Raw genomic sequence first — 23,296 nt, forward strand, 5'->3', positions numbered from 1 at the left:
CAAGTTCACTTGACATATTTTTCCAAAATGTCCCATTTGTATGTGAGCACAAATCAAATCTCAATAGATGTAAAAGATAGGTATTGTACAATGTATCTTCTCCAACTGTAACAGGATGGAGTTAGAAATCAATGGTAGAAGAAAACTGAAAAATGCACAAATTGTCAAAACTAAAATACAGAAAGAAATCACAAAGGAAATTAGAAAACGCTTAGATGTGAATAAAAATTAATACACCAAAACTTACAAAGTGCATCAAAAGCCTTATGAAAGAAAAAATTTTAGAGCTATAAACACATTTAAAAAGAAAAAAAAGATTTCAAACAACAACCTAGCCTTAAAACTTAAGGAACTAGTAAAAGAAGAATTAAACCCAAAGCTAGCAGAACAAAGGAAATAAAGATCAGAGTGGAGATAAATAAAATAGATAATACCAAAAAAAAAAAGAAAAGAAAAACAAATAAAACCACAAGTTCATGGAAAACATTAACAAAATTTAAGATCTTTAGCTAGATTAAGAAAAAAAAAGACAAATTACTATAATCAGAAATCAAAGTGGGGACATTACTACTGATTCTTCAAAAATAAAAAGTATTATAGGCCAGGTACAGTGGCTCATGCCTGTAATCCCAGCAGTTTGGGAAACCAGTGTGGGTAAATCCCTTGAATACAAGAGTTTGAGACCAGCCCGGGCAACATGGTGAAACCCTGTCTCTACAAAAATACAAAAAATTAGCCAGGCATGGTGGCATGCACCTATAGTTGCAACTACTCTAGCGGCTGAGATGGGAGGATCGTCTTAGTCTAAGAGGTCAAGGGTGCAGTGAGCCACGTTTGTGCCACTGCACTCCAGCCTGGGCAACAGAGCAAGACCTTGTCTCAAAAAAAAAAAATTATATCTCTATATACATGTGTGTGTGTGTGTGTTGTGTATGTGTATATGTGTGTATGTATGTATGTATGTGTATATATATGTGTGTATACATATACACATGCACATATATATATGCATATATGCACACACATATAAATAAGAGAGTTCTATGAAAAACTGGGTACCCAAATATTGGATGACCTAAATGAAATTAACAAAGTCCAAAAACACAAAACCTACCAAGACTGCATCATGAAGAAACAAAATCTGAATTAACCCATATCTAGTAAGGAGACTGAATCAATAATATAAACTCTCCTGGCAAAAAAAAAAAAAAATTCCCAGACTTCATGGCTTCACTGGAGCATTCTACCAAACATTTAAACAATAAACACCAAAAAAATTAACAAAGAGGAAACATTTCCAACGTCATTATATGAGGCCAGCATTATCCTAATACCAAAACCATACAAAGACACCATAAGAAAGCTACCAACCAATATTTCTTACGAACGTCGATGCACAATTCCTCAACAAAATACTGCCAAACCAAATGCAGCAGCATATTAAAAGGATAATACACTATGACAAAGTGCAATTTATTCCTAAGAAGCAAAGGTCGTTCAACATATGAAAATCAATGTTATACACCAACATTAACAGGATGAAGGGAAAAAGCCTTTTGATCTTTTTTTTTTTTTTTTTTTAACTATGTTGCTCAGGCTGGTCTTCAACTTCTGGCCTCAAGTGATCCTCCCACCTCAGTCTCCCAAAGTGCTGGGATTATAGGCATGAGCCACCCCACCCAGCATGATCATAAATGGATGCACAAATAATCATGTTACAAAATTCAAAATTATTTCATAATAAACACACCAAACAAACTAGAAATAGAAAGAAACGACCTCAACACAAAAAGGCAAAATATGAAAAGCCCACAGCTAACATCATATCTATGGAGAAAGACTGAAAGCTTTTCCCCTAAAATCAGAAACATGACAAGGATATGTACTTTCACCACTTCTAGTACTAGAAGTCCAAACCTAATATTAGAAGTACTAGAACTAGAAGTCCTAGAAGTACTGGAAGTCCCAGCCAAGGCAATTAGGCAAGGAAAAGAGGTAAAAGCCATTCAAATTGGAAAGGAAGAAATAAAATTATGACTTGATCTTATACTTGGAACATCCTAAAGATCTCTAACCCCACCCCCCAACACAAACACACAAACCCACTGGAACTAACAAATTCAGCAAAGTTGTATGATTCAAAATCAATACTCAAAAATCAGTTGCATTTCTATAAATTAACAATGAATTAAGAAAGCAATCCCATTTACAATAGCATCGAAAAGTATAAAATGCTTAGGAAAAAAACAAAAATCAAGGAGGCAAAAGACTTGTATGCCGAAAACAACAAAACATTGCTGAAAGAAATTAAAGATGTTAATCATGAAAAGACATCCATGTTCAAGAATTGGAAGCTTTAATATTATTAAGATGTCAATACTACTTAAAGCAATCTACAGATTCAGTGTAATCCCTAACAAAATCCCAATAGCGTTTTTTTTTTTAAAATAGAAATATCAATCCTAAAATTCATATACAATCTACAGGGACTCTAAATAATCAAAACAATCTTGGAAACAAAAAAAAAGCTGGAAGTCTCACTTCCTAATTTCAAAACTTACTACAAAGCTACAGCAATCAAAACAGCATGGAGGCCAGGGGTGGTGGCTCATGCCTGTAATCCCAGCACTTTGGAGGCCAAAGCAGGCAAATCGTTTTAAGTCAGGAGTTCAAAACCAGCCTGGCCGACATGGTGAAACCTCATCTCTACTAAAAATACAAAAAAAATTAGCCGGGTGTGGTGGTGGGCACCTGTAATCCCAGCTACACAGGAGGCTGTGGCAGAATTGTCTGAGCCCAGGAAGCGGAGATTACAAAGAGCAGAGGATCGCACCATTGCACTCCAGCCTGGGCAACAGAGTGAGACTCCATCTCAAAAAAACCAATATGGAAATGGCATAAAGGTTGTTACACGGAAAAATGCAATAGATTAAAGAGTTCAGAAATAAACTTTCACGTGTATGGTCAATGATTTCATGAGGGTACTAGCACCATTCAATAGGGAAACCACAGTCTTCAACAAACTGTTTGAAAGACTAGATAACCACATGCAAAATAATTAGACCCCCACTTTATACCATATACAAAAATTCATTCAAAATGGATTAAAGACCTAAATGTAAGAGCTAAAACTATAAATCTCTTAGAAAACAACATAGGAGAAAAGGTTGGATATAACACCAAAACATAGACAATAAAAGAAAAAAAAGATAAAAATTTAAAAGACACAATGAGTGAAAGACACAATCAATGGAGTGAAAAGGCAACTCATGGAATGGGATATTTGCAAGCCATATCTGACAAGTGTTAATATCCAGAACACATGAAGAATTCCTATTATCTCAACAAGAAAAACCCTGATTGAAAAATAGGCAAAGGACTAGGATATATATTTCTCTAAGAAAGATATAAAAATGGCTAATAAGCACATGAAAAGACACTTTAACAGCATAATCATTATCAAAATGCAAATCAAAATGACAATGAAATACCAACTCACAGCCACTAGGATGCCAACTATTTTTTAAAAAGTAAAGGAAAGAACAAGGATATGGAGAAATTGGAACCATGGTGCACTGTTGATAGAATATGAAATGGTGCAGCCACTATGGAAAACAGACAATATGGTGGCTTCTCAAAAAATAAAAATAGAATAACCATGTGATCCAGCAATTCCATTTCTGGGTACCCAAAAAAATGGACAGCAGGGACTCAAACAGATATTTGTACAGCCATGTTCACAGTAGCATTATGCATGACAGCCAAAAGGTAGTGTAACCCACGTATTCATCAATGGATGAGTAGATAAACAAAATGTGGTATATACATACAATGAAATATTATTCAGCCTTAAAAAGAAATTCTGACACATGCTACAACATGAACCTTGAAGAAGTCATGCTAAGTGAAATAAGCCAATTACAACAGGACAAGTACTCTATGATTCCACTTATAAAAGCAGAATTCATAGAGACAAAAATGAACTAGCCAGGGACTAAATGTAAGGGACATGGGGAGTTACTGTTTAATGGGTACAGTTTGGGTGTTACGAGATGAAGAGGGTTCTATAGATGATGATAGTGTTAGTTCCATAACAGTAAGAAAATATTTAAAGCTACTGAACTATACCATTAAAAATGTTTAAGATGGTAAATTTTATGTTATGTGTATGATACCATAATTTTAAAAAGAACCACAAAAAAAGTACAAGAATGTTTACAGAAGCTTTATTCATAATAGCCAAAAATTGGAAACAACCCAGACATAAATGGGCAAATGGCTAAACAGTGGTAGTACCTCCATACCATGAACACTCAGGAATGAAAAAAAAAAAAAAAACAAGCTATTGACAAACACAATGTGGATGTTATCTCCAGAGAGTTAGAGTCAGGAGCGGAAAAAAAAAAAAAAAAGCAAATACCAAAAGGTTACAGCCCGTATGATACCATTTATATTACATTCTTGAAATGACAAAATTATACAAACGTAAAATATATTAGTAGCTATCAGGGGTTAAGGTGGGAAAGAAGATAACATCACCGATCACTAGAGAACTGCAAGTCAAAACCACAATGAGATACTATCTCACACCAGTCAGAATGGCTATTAATAAAAAGTCAAAAGATAACAGATACTGGTGAGGTTGTGGAGAAAAAGTGCTTATACACTGCTGGTGGGAATGTAAATTAGTTCAGCCATTGTAGAAAGCAGTGTGGTAATTCATCAAAGAGCTAAAAACAGAACTACCATTTGACCTAGCAATCTCATTACTGAGTATATACCCAAAGGAATACAAGTTGTTCTGTCATAAAGACACATGCATGCATTTGTTCACTGCAGCACTATTCACAATAGCAAAGACATGGAATCAACCTAAATGCCCATCAATGATAGACTGGATAAAGAAAATATGGTACATATACACCATGGAATATTATGCAGTCATAAAAAAGAATGAGATCATGTCTTTAGCAGGAGCATAGATGGAGATGGAGGCCATTATCCTTAGCAGACTAACACAGGAACAGAAAACCAAATACCACATGCTCTAGCTTATAAGTGGGAGCCAAATGATGGAAACACATGGACACATAGAGGGGAACAAAAGACAGTGGAGCCTAACTGAGGATGAAGGGTAGGACAGGGGAAGAGGATCAGGAAAAATAACTAAAGAGTACTTGGCTTAATACCTGGGTGACTAAATAGTCTGTACAACAAACCCCTGTGACGTGAGTTTACCTATATAACAAACCTGTACATGTGCCCCTAAAATTAAAAGTGTTTAAAAAATAAGTATTAGGAAAATAAAATACAGAAAATGTGAAGCAAGAAATTATCCCAAAATTTTCTTTTAATTTCTCCAAATTTGAAGCATATAAATGTCCAGACTGAATGTGCAAAATGAGCACTCAACATAAAGAATAAAAAAAAAAAAAATGCCCCAAGATGCTTCATTGTGATCATCAAAACATGGGAATCAAGAGCTTCCTTCCAAACAGAAAAAATACACTAAAACATTTGTGAGTCTTGCATAATAGCAAGACTGGAAACAAGATAATAAGATAACAATTTCCTCAAAAACCTAAGGGAAACTGACTTTCAGTCTTGTATGTACTGAATAAGGAATAAAAAAGGAAGAAAAACACATGAGATCCAGGAAACAGAGAACCTGATACTGGAGAGAAGCGAAGGAGATCACAAGGTGAAGCAAGGCACAGTTCAGGATGGCAGCCATGCAGCAGACCTAGTAAGATTCTAGACTGGAAGGTGCCAGGTGGCCTGTCTCCAAGGGAAAAAAAAGGGAACTGACAGATGACCTAACTTGTTTGCCTGATATAAGAACTGTAAAATAAGTTCCATTGGAAAGACTGTAAGACATAATGAGTGACAGCAATCACGGGAATTTAAAACTCTCATAATCCAGCCCTACTGCTACACACACATTTCTCTTCCCTCTAGCCTCCCTATATTACAACTTTTAGCACTACATGAATATTCATTCCGAATATAATTTTTTTTTTTAGAGACAAGGTCTCGCTCTGTCACACAAACTGGAATACAGTGGTGCAATCATAGCCCACCGCAGCCTCAAACTCCTAAGCTCAAAGGATTCTCCTGCCCCAACCTCCCAAGTAGCTGAGAGTACAGGAGTGCATGACCACACCTGGCTAATTATACCCTATTTAACTAACTTGGTTTCCTTGGAGTTAATCCTCATTTTTTCATTTGATTATTTAAATTATATTCAAGATTTCAGTGATAAAAATAAAATTTTTATTTAAAAAATAATTAGTGTATGTTTTTAATATTTCTCTCATTTTATGAAAATATTTTTAAAATAGACATATAATATACACAAACATACATACTTATAACTTCATTTTTCACTTTTTTCAGTCATTAGATTTAATCATTATCAGAGATTAGTCTTCAAAATAATTTCTAGTTACTTCATAACATTTCATTTTAAGAATATATGATCATTTATTTACTCATATTCCTCTGTGTTGGGTACAAGATTTTTTCAAAATTTTGTATATTCTTAATAATGCTCACTTGAGCACCCTTCTATATAAATCTCTGTCTATCTCCAATGACAGGTTCCTAGAAGCAGAACACTTAGTTGTACTACTTAGTTGTCCTCTAAAATCTCCGCCAATTTACATTTATACCTACAATGTATTATGATTATTTAACCAAACAATTACCAGGAATAATATGTTTTAAATCTTTCAAAAGTAAAAGTTAAAAGGGAACAAATTCAACATGTACTCATTTTAATTTGAATTTGCCTGTTAGGTTATATTACGTACTTACGACTTTTGATCATTTTTATATTGGGCAATTACTTGTATTTGTGCTGTTTTTAATTTGGTAAATTTGGCAAATTTCTTCATAGATTAAGGATATTTATCCCTTTATTATATTTGTGATAACTGTTTTTCAGTTTAACTCTTATGTAGTCACACCTTTGTTTTTCCTTCCCTTGCACTTGTATCTAAAAAGTCCTTCCCTCAGCTCAAGGACTGTTAAGTACTGACCTATATTTTCTTCCCTTTCTCTCTCTCCATCTCTCTCTCTCTCATTGAAGGGTGGTATTATGGTTTTATTAGTTATTTTAAGTAATCTCTAAAAGGAATCTTTTAGCAATACTTTTACAAAAGCATAAGGAAGCAGTGAGATGACCTCGGGAATATAAAGGTGGCTTAAAATGAAATAAATTTCTACATATCTTTTAACTACAAATCTTTCAACATGTAAGTTTTCTTCCATAAATATCTGTGCTACGTGGGTCACAACAGAAGCAATATTATACTTTCAGGTATATATGCTCATATAGCTTAATTTTTTTTAAGTTTTTACTCACTTGTGGTCATGATGTTAGGAGGGCAAGAGGGTATTCCATGATCTACTGCCCATCTGTAGGCTCCTTCTCCAACTAAAAAGCTAACAACAGAAAAATTATTTTTAAAATTCAGTGTCATCTTCTCCTACATATTCAATAAATATAGGTAATATGGTAAGGCAATTGAGAAAAAGTCTTGCATATGGACATAATTCCTGATTTACCTCAAAGTAATAAGATGACTGCATGCTAAAAAATTCCTGAAAATTTTTCCCCAAATTAGAAATTTTACAATTGGAATGTTACAATACCATTTGCAATAACTGATTAGTAAAAATTGGCAAAACTCAACATAATAAGATGTAAAAATAGTTGACTTCTCAGTAGAAAATATTAAGATTTATCTTGGACCAACAGGGTTCTCAGTTAATGTTACAAGATTGATTAATCAAATTAACAGTTTACAATTAAGTGAATGCCTTCAGATTTGGCATTATTACCTAGTAGAATACCTGGATCCATCCAAAATTAGTGGGTACATCTAGAGATGCTCAAATATGTATGGTTACATTTCTAAGCCTTGATGCAATAAAAATATATACATAACCCTCAGAATCATTTTTACTGTGGTAAGTAAAGTACTATGGTATGTCCCAAAAGTAACTTTTAAGTCCTAAACAGCAAGTTTTAACATAACAAAGTGGATAAAAGGATACTGATAGCTAAATATAAAAGACTTGTTTTCAAATATTTCAAATAGCATGTAGGATAATTAACTACCCCATTCCCTAAGTAATTTGATTAAGCAAATAGTAATAGCAAGCAGTTACCATAATAATTAATCACTCCATCTTCTTCCATAGCCAACTACTTAAAGATCTCAGCCAGCCAGTAATGGATTCCTTGAACTTGTGCCTACTTGCTAGTTTTCCACTCCCTATTTTTTGTTTCTGTTATTTTAATCATTCCAACACTAAAAACTCGAAGTAATACATATTGAAGTCTTAAGATTTGACTGTTAATAAGACCAGTGACAGACTGGCAAAACAAAATCTAAGTAGACCCTCAAAAACATATCCAAATGGCTCCAATGGGAAACTAAATGGTTAACCACAATAACTGCTTTCTAATATACATAAAGATGGGGATGGAGGGACTATTTTAAATAGAAAGGAGAGATGGCCAATAACAATAAACAACTTTACCTCTTCAAAATTCAATTTTTAAAAAAAAAATTCGAAAGGATTCTAACAATAGAAAACAGTTTTTCCTATTCTTGTAAGAAATGAAATCCACTGCAAAGAAAAGCTGTCACATAAAGTTTAAATGTTAAGATAACTTAAATAGGAGCTTGGATGCAAATTTGAACGGTCCTGATGGCATTTTTAGCATTTCCTTCTTCTAGGAAAAACAAAAACTGATAAAAGAAATAATTCTCTTCATGAGAAGATGTAAAAGAGAAGCTGAAGTAGTAAACTAAATGATCAAGACAAAAGTTTGGAGTTGAATCTAATATTCTCAGCACTCCCATTGGTCATTTTGGGTTCAATTCCAGTATCTGGAATCAGTGAGGGGCATTTTACAAAATATTCTTAGCTTTATTTTACATATTTTTTAATCATTCAAAGGTTTGAGTCTAAGTAAAATTAATTTGCTATTGTCAGCTATTTAAGTTTTTAAATACTTTGGGCATTGTGAAATATTCATAGGGAGGCAAATAGTTGGATGTCATCTTATGGATAAGCATACTAAATATCTACCCTTTTTCTTAACATAAAAAATTACTGTATAGTAGATCATCATTGCACAAAATATCATATAACTGCTTTTGAAATCATTTTAGCAGAAGCTTTTACTAAAAACTGTACTGACATGTCAAAAAAAAAAAAAAAAATCACATTCCCAAACATTAAATGCAGTACCAATTCAAACTTCTCTCAAGCATTCTTCTGATTCTCCAAGGAGGAAACTTTTAGAAAAGGTTCACGCCAATCTACTTCGAAGTCCCATTGACTCTATCATTATAACAGATCTGGAATCTGACCACTTCTCACCACCTCCATTGCTACCACCTTGGTCTGAGCCACCATCATCTGATACCCACAATGCTGCAGTGGCCTCACTATTTTTATGCTTGCCTTGCCCTGTACTCCCTGACCCCAGACAATTCTCAATACACCAGCCACTAAAATCCTTGTAAAATACAATTCAGGTAATGGCACTCCTCTTTCAAAATCCTGTAAAACCTCTTGTGAGGACCAGTGCAAAAACTAGAGTCTTTTTAAAAATCTATAAGCTCCCATAGAATCTGATTCTCCCCACTCCCCAATTCACCTCTTATTCCTCTTGCCCCCTTGTGTACTCTACTCAATGTCTTGTAAAGCCACAAACATATCAAGGAGGCTCCTGCCTCAGGGTCTTCACCCTGACTGTTTCCTCTGTCTGGCTGTTCCCCTAATTTCCCAAATGGGAAACTCCTTCACATGCTCAAACATCCCTCCTTGATAAGGCCTCCTTAAAAATGCATCCCAATACCCTGCACTTTTCTACCCAGTACTCACAATCCCCTTATCCTGCTCCTTTTCCCTTTTTCCACCTTCTAACGTATTATATAATTGATAAATTTACACATTGTTATCTGTTAGTTTATCTTTGCATAAATTCCTTAAAAGCTTCAAGCTTCATAAGGGTAGAGATCTTCATTTTTTCATCAACATATCTCATGCATTTAGAACAGTGCCTGAAGCATTCTAAACATTATGTCATGTTCTAACATATACAACTGTATTCCCACAAAATTCATAGTTTGAAACCTCACCCCCAAGTATTGGGATGGCATTAGGAGGTGGGGCCTTTTGGGATGTGATTAGGTCATGAGGGTGAAGCCCTCTTGAATGGGATTAGCCCTCTTGATTGCCCCAACTCTGAATTCCCCAACTCCTTGATCTTGAACTTTCCAGCCTTCAGAACTGTGAGAAACTTTTATTGTTTATAAGCTACCTAGTTTATGGTATTAAGGTGTTTTGTTATAGCAGAAACTCTCTAGAGTTCACTGTCTAAATGTAATATAGTCAAAAAAAATTTTCTCTGAATACCCTAAATCAACATAACCAAATTTATAATGTTTTTACTTTAAGCTTATTTACATGTGATCCAAATATTTCTAGTCATCTCATTTCTATTATAATTTAGATGATTAACTTCCAGGTACATGAGAGATTTTTCACTTCGGGACAAGATGGAGAAAAAAATAAAGACAAAATACAGAAAGTAGCAGTTTTCAGACATTGAGACATTAGGCAACATAGGACAGTGATCCTTGAGAGAGAGGAAACAAGGTAAACCTTGTGATTGTCTTACTGCAATCATAGGGTTCACCTTCATTATTGCCTAGAGAGTTTCTAAACCACAGCACAGGAGCTCCAGCAGTATCTCTGAGTTGAAGTGACATCCAGAAAGGGCATCCAGAGAAGCCACATAGCCACAGTTCATAAGATAGAGTACCAGAGAGGAGAGAACTGCATATAGAAAGTACTCTAGAGATCTGCAGAGTATCCCTCTAGTCTTCAGCTAAGTAGAGATCAGTGTATGTGTAAGAAGACATTACCCAAAGTCTTGGAACAAATGAAATGAAAGTTTAAAAAAAAAAAAAAAAAAAAAAAAACCAAGTCTCCAAGTTCAGACAGCCAGGAACAACAGCTCCTGCTCCCACCAGCCAAAGTAAAGGCCTCATTCTAGGTGCATCTGTTATAACACTTTGAAAGATTCCGCCTCAATAGCAAGGCAAAATTAGCTCAAGGCCAAATGCTTCTCATTTCATGTAACAAAGTTTAAAGCGAAACCTGAAAGGCTCAAGCTGTTTTTAAGTAACTTAGCCACATCCTAGAATAAAATGTAAGAATCGTTTTTAAAATACAAAAATACACAGCACCCAAAAAGGTAAAACTCACAATGTCTGAAACCCAATAAAAATTACCAAGCACGCAAAACAGGAGGAAAAGGTAACCTATAATGAGGTGAAAAATCATTCAACTGAAAACAATCCATAAATAACAAAGAGGACAGAATTAGCAAACAAAGATATTTAAATAATTGTTATAACACTATTCATATGTTCACAAAGCTAGAGGAAAGTTTAGGCATGTAAAGTAGATACATGGAAGACATTTTTTTAAAGATGCAAATCAAACTTGTAGAGATAAAAATAACAACGTCAGAAATAAAACACAAGCTGAATGGGATTAGCAGGCAGCAAGATATTACGTGATTAGACAGAAAAATAATTAGTAAACTTGAAGACAGCAATGAAAACTATTCAAAATGAAACAGAGAAAAAACAATGAAAAAAGTAAACAAATCGTCAGTGATCTGTAAACTACCACAAGGGGCTGAATTTATGTGCAATCAGAATTGTGAATAGAATAGAAGAGACAGGGATTCAGAAAAAAATATCTGAAGAGATAATGAGCAATTTTTTCCCAAAGCTGATGAAATATATATCCCCACACAACCAAAAAGCAAAATGAACCCAAACCAAAGTTATTACAAGAAAACTATAAACCAGTATCACTCATTAACATAGATGTAAAAATTCTTTACCAAATATTAGCAAACTGAAGCCAACAATATATAAAAAGGATAATACATTATGACCAAGTGGAATTTATCCCAGGAATGCTGCTTTATCAGTCAAAAATCAACAAATCACTAAATTAGCTAACTAAATTTTTTAAATTATAGGATCATCTCAACAGATGCAGAAAAGCATTTGACAAAGTACAACACCTATTCCTACTAAAGTTCTCAGCACACTAGGTGACATGGTTTTGCTGTGTCCCCACCCAAATCTCATCCTGAATTGTAGCTCCCATAATACCCATGTGTCGTGGGAGGGACCCAGTGGGACGTAACTGAATCATGGGAGCAGGTTTTTCCCATGCTGTTCTTGTGATAGTGAGTAAGTCTCATGAGATTTGACGGTTTTATAAAGGGCAGTTCCTCTGCACACGCTCTCTTGCCTGCCACCATGTAATGTAAGATGTGCCTTTGCTCCTCTTCGCCTTTTGCCATGATTGTGAGGCTTCCCCAGCCAAGTCGAACTGTGAGTTCATTAAACCTCTTTTTTTTTTTAAGAGACAGAGTCTCGCTCTGTCACCCAGCCTGGAGTGCAGTGGCGTGATCTCGGCTCACTGCAAGCTCCACCTCCAGGCTCAAGTCATTCTCCTGCCTCAGCCTCCTGAGTAGCTGGGACTACAGGCGCCCACCACCACACCCAGTTAATTTTTTGTATTTTTTAGTAGAGATGGGGTTTCACCGTGTTAGCCAGGATGGTCTCGATCTCCTGACCTCGTGATCTGCCCGCCTCGGCCTCCCAAAGTGCTGGGATGACTGGCGTGAGCCACCATGCCCAGCCTAAATCTCTTTTTTTTTTTTTTTATTAAGTTACCCAGTCCTGGGTATTTGTTCATAGCAGCATCAAAATGGTCTAATACACTAGGAAAAGAAGGGAACTTTCTCAACATGATCAAGAGCATCTGTGATTAAATACCTGCAGCAATCATCAGACTTAATGGTGAAAGACCAAATGCTTCCTCCCTAAGATCACAAACAAGGGAAGGATGTCCATTCTCACACTTCTCTACTGTACACTGCATTGGAAGTTCCAGCCAATGCAATAAAGCACAAAAAAAAATTAGTCAAAAGAATCCAGATTAGAAATAGAAATAAAACTATACTCATTCCCAGGAGACATAATATTTATGTAAAAAATCTTGGCTGGGCACGGTGGCTCATGTCTGTAATCCCAGCACTGTGGGAGGCTAAGGCGGGCAGATCACCTGAGGTCAGGTGTTCAAGACCAGACTGGCCAACATGGCGAAACCCCTCCTCTACTAAAAATACAAAAATTAGCAGGGCATCGTGGTGCATGCCTGTAATTCCAGATACTCAGGAGGCTGAGGCGGGAGAATTGCTTGAACCTGGGAGGCACAGATTGCAGTGAGCTGAGATGTGTTGCACTCCAGCCTGGTCCACAGAGAGCAAGATTCCATCTCAAAAAAAAAAAAAAAAGGAAAGAAAAAAAGAAAGAAAGAAAACCTTATGGAATCTATAAAAACTGGGACTAAAACAAATGGATTTACCAAATTCCCATGATAGAATGTCAATATGTTAAAATCAATCATATTTCTACATACTGACAACGAACATTTGGAAATTAACATGCTTAAGTACACCATTTACCACAGCATCAAAAAAATGAAGTACCAGGCATAAATATAATAAAAGCTGTGCAACATCTATACACTGGAAACTATAAAACAGTTGAGAGAGTTTAAAAATCTTAATAAATGCATATATTAGAATCGCAAACAAAATTCTGGCAGGCTATTTACAGAAATAGAAAAACTAATTCTAAAATTCATATGAAAATATTAAATACCTAAAATATCAAAATACTCAAAACATAAAGTTGAAAACTATGTTTGTGAGAAAACCAGCTACTTCCAGACAGGTGTACCATTATTATATAATATCATTTTAATAAAGAGGTAGCCATCACTTTCACCTGTATGTTTTCTCATTGTAAAATATTAAAATATTGCATATGTCCCCTTGGACAACTGCCTCATCTTACTCCCTCTTCCCTCTTTCCCTGAGGTGATCACAGTGGGCTTCATAACCTACTTTACAAGTCTTTTTTGTACATCTATGCACGTATTTATGTAGCCACAGAAAATTAGAGTATTAGATATGCTGTAATAATATGAAAGAATATATGGCAATGAGAAAAGCTTAAAATCAGGGTTATTGTTACCTAGAGGTAGGGCAGAGATGGGGGTCAGCGTGAGCATGTGAGACAGTGGAAGGAACAAGGAGTACATGTTAAATCTCTTCCCTTTTAACTTTGGAAAGATTTTTAAAATATTATATTACTCCTGTTAAGTGTTTGGTTGAATGATCATAAGACATTGTAGGCAGAAATGTAAATTGGCAGAGTTTAGTCTAGGCAGCTCCAAATCTTTTGGTGGTGTTTTATTTCCTATCCTAGGTGGCAGAAAACAGGTATGCATCATATTGTTTTGTAATGTTTTTAAGAAAACAGAAGTCAAAATGAACATATCATCAGCAACTTGATTTTTTTACTCTACAATGTGAGATCCCTTTCTGAACTGAATCGTGTCCACCCAAAAATTCATTTGTTGAAGCCCTAGCCCTCAATATGATAATATTTGGAGATGGGGCCTTTGGGAGATCATCGGAGTTGGATAAAGTCATGAGGGTAGGGCCCTCGTGATGCTATTAGTGTCTTTATAAGAAGGAAAGTTTTCTCTCTCTCAACAACCCTTTCCCTATACCTATACCCCTATCTCTAGTGTAAGGACACAGTGAGAAAGCAAGCCAGAAAAGGAACGCTTACCAGAAACCAAACAGGCTGGAACCTAGTTCTTGGACTTCTTAACTTCCAGAACTGTGAGAAATACATTTCTACTGTTTAAGCCACTGAATCTAAGGTATTTTGTTAAAGCAGCCCAAGTAAATTAATTCTAACAGTAAGCCATGTTACTATACGCAAATGTTTCTGTCCTTTTTTCTAATGCCACAGGATATCTAATAATATAACTAGAAAACAGTTTATTTAGCCATTGATGGGTATTTCGGGAGCTTACATTTTTATATTCTACAAACAACAATGCTATAGCCTTCTTGTGCTGTATGAGCCTTCTTATGAAGGCATTTTGTCTCAGGATAGAAATGCTGGGCATACAATGTGCATTTTTAATTTGTACTTAATAAATAATATCCAAATGTCTCTCAACCAGCTGTTTATGTTCCCATCAACAGCAAAAGAACCGATTTTTCTATGCCCTGAATAATTCTGCATATTGTTGGTCTTTGTTAATTTTGCTACTTGAAAAAGGTGAAAATATCATCTATTTTATTACTAACAATTCCTTGATTAATATTATTGGGCACCTTTTCACATGTTTATATCCCATTAATATTTTCTTTCCCATAAATTGCCTATTTGTATCCTTTACTGTATTTTAAAATGTGAGCTGTCTTTTTCTTATTGATATTTTCTAGTTCATAAACACTCTGGATAATCTTTTGTTTGCTACATATCCTGCAAATAATTTTTCTCAGTTCCAAAGGACATACTGTCTTTTAATTCTGATCGTAGTATCTTCAGTTGTATAACCGGTATACATCTTCACTTGTCATATGTTTCAATACTTAGCTTTATTTTTTATCTTAATAAATTTTTTGCTGCCTCATAGTCATAAGAATACTCTCCCATATTTTTTCCTAATATTTTTATACTACACTTGTTTACTTTTGGGTTTGGGCATTTTCTTAGTGATATGACATCGGAATTTAATGTTCTTGCACTAGGTGGCCAACTGTCCCAACACAATTTATTTAATACACCATTATTTTTCCCCACAATGATTTGAGATGACACTGTTGTCACAGACCAAATTCCCTCATGCACTGAGTCAGCTTCTAGACTTGCAGTTCTTACTGATCTTTTTATCTATACTTATATCAACCTGTTTTAATTCCTATAGTATTATATAAAAGTATCATGCTATCCATTAAGTACGTCCAACTCTTTCATCTGTTTTACAACTGTCTTTACTATTCTTTTACATTTGCTCCTCCATATAAATTTGAGAATTTGCTTGGTAAATGCCATGAGGAGTGGGGGCAACGGGATTATAGTAGACTTGTAGGTGAACTTCCAAATGCTTTTTACACTGTTTATGCTATTTTTCTTGCCAACCAAACAACTACATCTTCTCCTCCCTACTGGGTACATGTCTTCTAAATTGTTTAGTTCATGTTAATTAGGTTCTACACACAATAGAAAATATTGGGTGAAAGAACACAGTCATGTTTAAATGCACATTACAGAGAATATAAATCCAGAGACAATCTCTTTGCACTTACTACTCCCTTAAAAACGTATGGATAGAAGGACTCCACATGTACCTACTAAACAAATACTTAGTAAATTTTGGATTGATAATCTCATACCAGTTAAACAAAATAGCATGGGTTTAACATAAATCATGAGAGAAGCATTTTTTAAATAAATCATGAGGGAAGATTTTTTTAAATCACTTTTCTCACTTTCCAGGAAACTTACTGAAATCAATAAGTTACCAGGAAACTTACTGAAATCAATCCAACAGATATTAGAAAGGATCTCAATAAATCAGATTTGCTACCCCTTACCACTGCTTGATCAAAAACACATATTAAAAATTAATATTTGAGAATTTTTTCAAAATTGACTCTCTAGTGCCATAATTAAACTGGGATATATATAATTAAAATTTTAAATCTAGCTGGGTAAAGGATTTAAGATTTTTTTTAACTATATATTTTCTGTGACTTCAAAACACAGTAGAATCAAACAAAGTGATTCCTACAGCACTGTCACCACAACTTTGAACACAGAACATTAATGTAACCTCCATAACCAGGTATGCTGAGCATAGACTAAGTATAACATGGTATTAAAGCATAAGTTTTAATATTGTTAGGCAAGCTAACAGTACGGTGGCTATGTTTTGCAAACACAGAATTACTTACAAAACTATTTAAGGGTAAACTATGGTGTCGGGGATTTGCTTTAAAATACTATAGGGGCCAGACACAGTGGCTCATGCCTATAATCCCAGCTCTCTGGGAGGCCAAGGCAGGAGGATTGCTTGAATCAAGGAGTTTGAGATGAGCCTGGGCAGCATAGCAAGACCCCATCTCTAAAAAAAATAAAATATCCAGGAATGGTGGTACAAGCATGTAGTCCCAGCTACTCAGGAGGTTGAGGCAGGAAGATCTCTTGAGCAGAGGAGGTCAAGGCTGCAGTGAGCCATGACTGTACCACTGCACTCCAGCCTGGGTGACAGAGTGAGACCTTATCTCAAAAAAAAATAATAAAATAAAATAAAAATAAACAAAAACAAAAACAAAAAACCCTATAGGAAAAAACCTGAGATGCATGAGACAGATAAGAACAAAACACTGGTAATTACTGGAGCTGGATCACAGGTTCATAAGGGCTATTTACTATATTCCATGTACTTTTATGCTAAGAACTTCTCAAATTTAAAAATTACTTTAGACTCTAGACTACAATGTGTAACTTTTTTTTTAAGTTTCAAAATAAAATGAGCCCAGTTGAACACTGATCCCCTTTCTGCTTTAATCCATAATATTCTTTTCCATCCAGAACTTTATCAGCTGTACAAAATGTTCCATGATCACAGAACAAAGTTTATCTTCTTCTTCAAAGGCATGATACCTGGTATGTAACCAACAGCATCAGCCTTCTGTGGATAAAAATGCACTAAAGACAGGGAAAGTTGAGAAGAACAAAGTGGTTACCAGGGAGGAATTCTGCCAGCCGAGAGCTTGCCCTTCTGCCCTTCACATAAGAGTCTGTTGGCAACTGAGACTGGGTTCTTGATTCCTATAAAAAAAAAAATTGGCAAAAAAGATGTCAGAAATGTCTTTCAGTTTCCCACTCAGTTTTGCAGTTGTTTCAATAAAACAACTTGAATATATCTTGGAAATTCTTTTTTGATATATCAACTAACACTAATGAAAACCCTTAATAACCATGAGCAATAAGAGTTAAATCAAAAAATAAATGAAAACCTAGAAGCAAGAAAAGAACAAATATAAAATACATATTCTCATGTTTTGTCATGTGCTACAGAAGCAAAGGCTGAACTGAAATACTATATATTTAAATTAAATTAAATCTTTTTTAATAGATTTCAGAATAGAGTGTTTAAAATGAACTGAAAATGTGATACTATCTTACTATCAAAACTATATACATGCTCCAGGCATTTAGTGACCACAAAACCACAAACTCCCTTTAAAGAATAAACATCATTATAAACAGCTTCAAGTTGACCTTGGAGATAAAAATTAATGGGGGAAAAATAAGCCAAAACTTTTAAATGTCACCTACAAGAGAGATAGAACGGGGAAATGTCCTTCAAATTGGGTAAGGGTGGGAGAGAAGGCCAACTGTATAAAAGATTGTAAACTAAAATGTGGTTCAGATTCTTTCCAAGAGGCCAACCAGTATGTACAAGTGAGGTGACGGTGCTTATCCAGGAGAATTGACAGGACAGTTTGAGTGTCATAAACACTGTCAAGATGACAATGACAAAGACAATGACAGTGATGACAACAATGATGATGATGGTGGAAGGCAATGAAAGTAACTATTTCCTAATATGCTGCAGGCCTAGTGCCAAACTCTTAAATGTATCGGATGAGTTCGCTGATCCTTCAATTCTGTCATATAACCAACACTTATTAATCCCATCTGATTAATGAGAAAACATTTATAAAGAGAGTTAAGTTGCCTGCCCATGATCACAGCGCTGAATTTTAACACAGAGGCAGCTAATATCGAAGACTATACCCTTCATCATTAATCTATGCCTTCCTTTCAGGACATTATTAATACAAACAAATCATCAGTGGGATATATAAAGAGACTATAAAAATTTAAATTAAGGCCAACAGATTGATTCTAAGCAAAACCAACTGTAGAAATGTAGTTCAATACCAAATCTTCCACAAAAAAAGTATGAAATACAAAACAAGATAAAGAAAAGCCCAAATCAGGTCTCCTACTTCTGAAAACAATATAATTCTGGATGTGATGATTCAATATTGTAAAGACATTAAACTTTTCCAAGTTAACTTATAAATCCAAATATTTAATCCAACTTATAAATCCAATTTGTAACTTTATTAATATTATTTATAAATTAACAATTTATAAGTCATAAATTGGATTTATACGTTATAACATACATTTATAAGTTTATATAACTTATATATGTATACATTTATAAGTTTATGTATATATGTATATATGTATACATTTATATGTATATAATATATATGTATATGTGTATATATGTATATACATTTACATATATAACATATATATGTATACATTATATAACATACATTTATAAGTTTATATAACTTATATATGTATGTTATAACTTATAAATCCAATTTATAACTTATAAATCCAATTCTCCATCAAACCACAAAAGGATTTCCACGATGCATGAGAAGCTGACTCTTAACCAGGAAAACTTTGAAAAAGAAAAATGAAGAGGTATTTACCCTGCAAGATATCTTTTTTTTTATTTGAAGCTATTCTAATTAAAAAAGAGTGGTTTGAGTACAAAATAAACAAATATGTCAATGGAATAGAATAAAGCTAAAGTTCAGAAACAGACACTTGTGAATTTAGGTATTTAATATTTCAAATCAGTAGGAAAAGGGTTAACTACATATAAGAGGGAGAAAGAACACAAAGGTAAAAGCCTAGGAGTCAGACTACTTTGTAACTGTTCCAGTTAATCAGTTTATCGCTTCTCAGCTACAAATTCACCCTTTGTTGCCTGATGTGTGAAAATGGATATGGGCCCTCTAAGTATGTTTCCTTTGCCAGCTAGCACAATGGGTAAGTTTTGTCAGTAGAGGACACTAAAGAAATACTGTAGGAAGAAAGGGTATCTTGCTCACCAGGCTTCACTTTGGCCAATGTGGTACTCTCCTGTGCTAAGTGCCCACAGGGAGCAGCTTTCTCCAGCATTTGGACACCACGTTTTCTCCGGCTCCTGATTGGTGCCACAGCAGCATAGCTGAGAGCTCCAGAAAGAATGAGACCATACTCCAGTTCAGGATGTTGATCCCCACACCCAATGCTCAGCCCCACAGGCACACATAGCAAGTGTTCCACAGGGTGCCTGTGCAGTGAGCCAAAGGCCAATCTTTATCCTGCCCAGGGAGGTTTAATTCTCACAGCATCTTGACCTCTGTGTGCCCACCTACCAGCCTACGCTTGCCTCTGCCTCACAGGATTGATCCTACTCACACATTAACTATAGACTAGCTCTGGCCTGGGTAATTCAGCAACTTCTCTGCCATACAGTGGATGATAGCCACACCTTCTTCAATGAGGTCTAAACCTACTTCCAAATGTGTTCTCTTTGGGTATTCTCCCTCTGCCCTAGGATACATTTTTGAGTTCTCTTCCCATGTTTACAGAGTTACTCTCCAATCACTGCTTAATAACTCTTTATATTAAACTTCTATTTAAACTATGGTATGGTTTCTGTCTTCTAGTTTTACCCGGAATAATACAATGTCCTTGGACAAACTACTGAATCTCTCTTGTGTCTCAGTTTCCTCATCTGCAAAGCACAGACCTCATAAGAGCATTGTGAGAATTAAATGATTTAAAAGCATAGACCTCATAATGGTATTACATAGGATAAAAGCATAGGCCTCATAAGGGTATTGTGAGAACTAAACGATTTAAAATATGTAAACCACTGGGCCAGACACGGTGGTTCACGCCTGTAATCCCAGCACTTTGGGAGGCTAAGGCAGGCGGACCACCCGAGGTCAGGATGTCAAGACCAGCTTAGCCGGCATGGTGAAACCTGTCTCTACCAAAAATATAAAAATTAGCCAGGCATAGTGGCACACGCCTGTTATCCCAGTTACTCAGAAGGCTGAGGCAGGAGAATCACTTGAACTCAGGAGGCGGAGGTTGCAGTGAGCTAAGATCGCACCACTGCACTCCAACCTCGGCCAACAGGGCAAGATTCCGTCTCAAAAATAAATAAATAAATAAATAAATAAATAAATAAAATATGTAAACCACTGTAGAACAATGCCTAGGGTATTACAGTCATTTAATAAACTGTACTTATTCAATTAACTATGTAGGAACAATTCTCAGTCATTTCAGGAAAAAAAAAATGCATTCAAGAGGTAAAGGAAAAATAAACTATACATGTGTTAGAAGAAAATACAAGTAAATTACGCTTATAAATTATAAGAGACTTTAAGAAATACAAAATACAAAAGCCACAAAAGAGAAAGCAGTAAGTTGGACAAAGAAAAATTTTTAATTGCAATATGATTAAGGATATTATAAACAGAGTTAAAAGGTAAGCCACACAACAGGTATGAACAGGTAGTACCCAGAGAAATCCTAATGGCCTTCAAACACATGAAATTGTATTAAATACCAATAAAACTTCATAGTAAAAAAAGTAAAAGTAAAACTAATTGAACCACCCTTTCTTAACTATCACAAAAAAGAAATGATATAAAACATCAGAACAAATAAATAACCAAATTGACCTAAGTGACACATATAGAGCACTGTACTCAACAACTCCAGAATACATATTGTTTTGAAGTTCACATGGAAATTTACCAAAACACACCATAATCTGAGCCATATAGCAAGTCTCTAAAATCTTCAAGGGATTGGTATCATACATAGTACATTCTCTGGCCACAGTGGAATTAAACTAGAAATCAATAAAGAAAGCTAACTAAAATGTCTTTAGGCAAACAAATTTGACAACTCATATGAAACAGATAAATTCCTAGAAAAATGCACATGAAAAAGAAAATACAATCATATAAATGCTAAAAATATTGAATCCTACTTTTAAAACTTCCCACAAAGAAAACCCCACTAATTTGAAATAATTTATGAATTCTTTCAAACAATTAAAAAGAAATTATTCCAATCATATACAAACCTTTTCAAAGAATAGGGAAAAAAATCCCCAACTCTTTTTTTTGAGACGGAGTCTCGCTCTGTCACCCAGGCTGGAGTGCAGTGGTGCAATCTCCACTCACTACAAGCTCCACCGCCTCCCGGGTCCCAACTCATTTTTGAAAGCAGCCATAACAGTGTACAGTAAAAAATTATCACACAGCCACCTAATTTCCCAACACAATTCTATGAGGAAAAGACTTCCTTTCAATAGAGGGCAATGGACCATTTGGATATCCATATGAGGAAAAAATAAACAAATGTTGACCCCTATGTTACATATACAAAAATTAATTTGAGCTTGATAAGAAAGCTAAATGTGAAGGATAAAAACAATAAAATTACAGAAAGAAAAGAATGAAGACTATCTTCATAACTTTGAACAGGCAAAAACTTCTTAAAATACAAAGAGTTAATCATAAAAGAAAAGGTTGCTAACTTAAACTTCATTAAAATCAGAAACTTCTATTCATCAAAAAACACCATTAAGAAACTGCAAAGGCAAATCATAGACTGGGAGAAGATATCCATACTACATGTATCTTACAAAGGATTTGTATGTAAAATATTTAAAATACTCCAACAAATCAATAGAAGATATAATCAAATAAAAATCTGCAAAAGGTGCGAACATGCACTTCTCAACAAGGATATCTAAATGGTTAATAAGCATATGAAAAGGCTCTTATAAGTCATTAGGGACACTCGAATTGGACACCACTACACACATAAGTCACTAGGGACACTAAATAATACCACTACACACATATCAAAATGGCTGAATTTTAAAAACAATAACAATACCAAAAATTGGCAAGGATGCAGAGTAACTGAAAAGCTCCTACACTGCTAGTGGGAGTATAAATTGCAACAGTTACTTTTGAAAACCAGCAGTATCTATTAAAGCAAAACATATATGCATATGTACCTAAAGAAGTACATATGTGGCCAGGCATTGTGGCTCACGCCTATAATCCCAGCACTCTGGGAGGCCGAGGCCGGCAGACCACTTGAGGTCATAACTTCAAGACCAGCCTGGCCAACATGGTGAAACCCTGTTTCTACTAAAAATACAAAAAATTAGCCAGGCATTGTGATGGGTGCCTGTAGTCCCAGCTACTTGGGAGGCTGAGGCAGAAGAACCAACTGAACCTGGGAGGCAGAGGTTGCAGTGAGCCAAGATCGTACCACTGCACTCCAGGCTGGGTGACAGAATGAGACTCCATCTCAAAAAAAAAAAAAACCAAACAGAAGTACATATGTCTTCCAAAAGACATGTAAAATAATATTCACTGAAGCTTTACTCAAAAAAG

General features: G+C 35.0%; 1 protein-coding gene across 19 annotated transcripts in view; it reads right to left on the minus strand.

Moving 5' to 3' along the window:
• The window catches only part of LOC105481498 (taspase 1), a 441,844-nt gene that overhangs the window by 361,468 nt on the left and 57,080 nt on the right, over positions 1-23,296 (minus strand). For 18 of the 19 annotated variants that reach the window (XR_986975.3, XR_986974.3, XR_011613532.1 and 15 more), the window contains 2 exons: positions 17,741-17,825; positions 7,367-7,446 (listed from right to left, as the gene is read on the minus strand). Coding sequence is in view for 14 of the 19 variants with exons in the window: in XM_071079677.1 (XP_070935778.1) it covers positions 7,367-7,446; positions 17,741-17,825 (165 nt within the window). In the remaining 5 variants the exon portion in view is untranslated. The remainder of the gene's footprint in view (positions 1-7,366; positions 7,447-17,740; positions 17,826-23,296) is intronic. The other variant, XM_071079681.1, reaches the window with a different exon arrangement.

Source organism: Macaca nemestrina, chromosome 15 (genome assembly GCF_043159975.1).
Source record: "Macaca nemestrina isolate mMacNem1 chromosome 15, mMacNem.hap1, whole genome shotgun sequence".
NCBI lineage: Eukaryota > Metazoa > Chordata > Mammalia > Primates > Cercopithecidae > Macaca > Macaca nemestrina.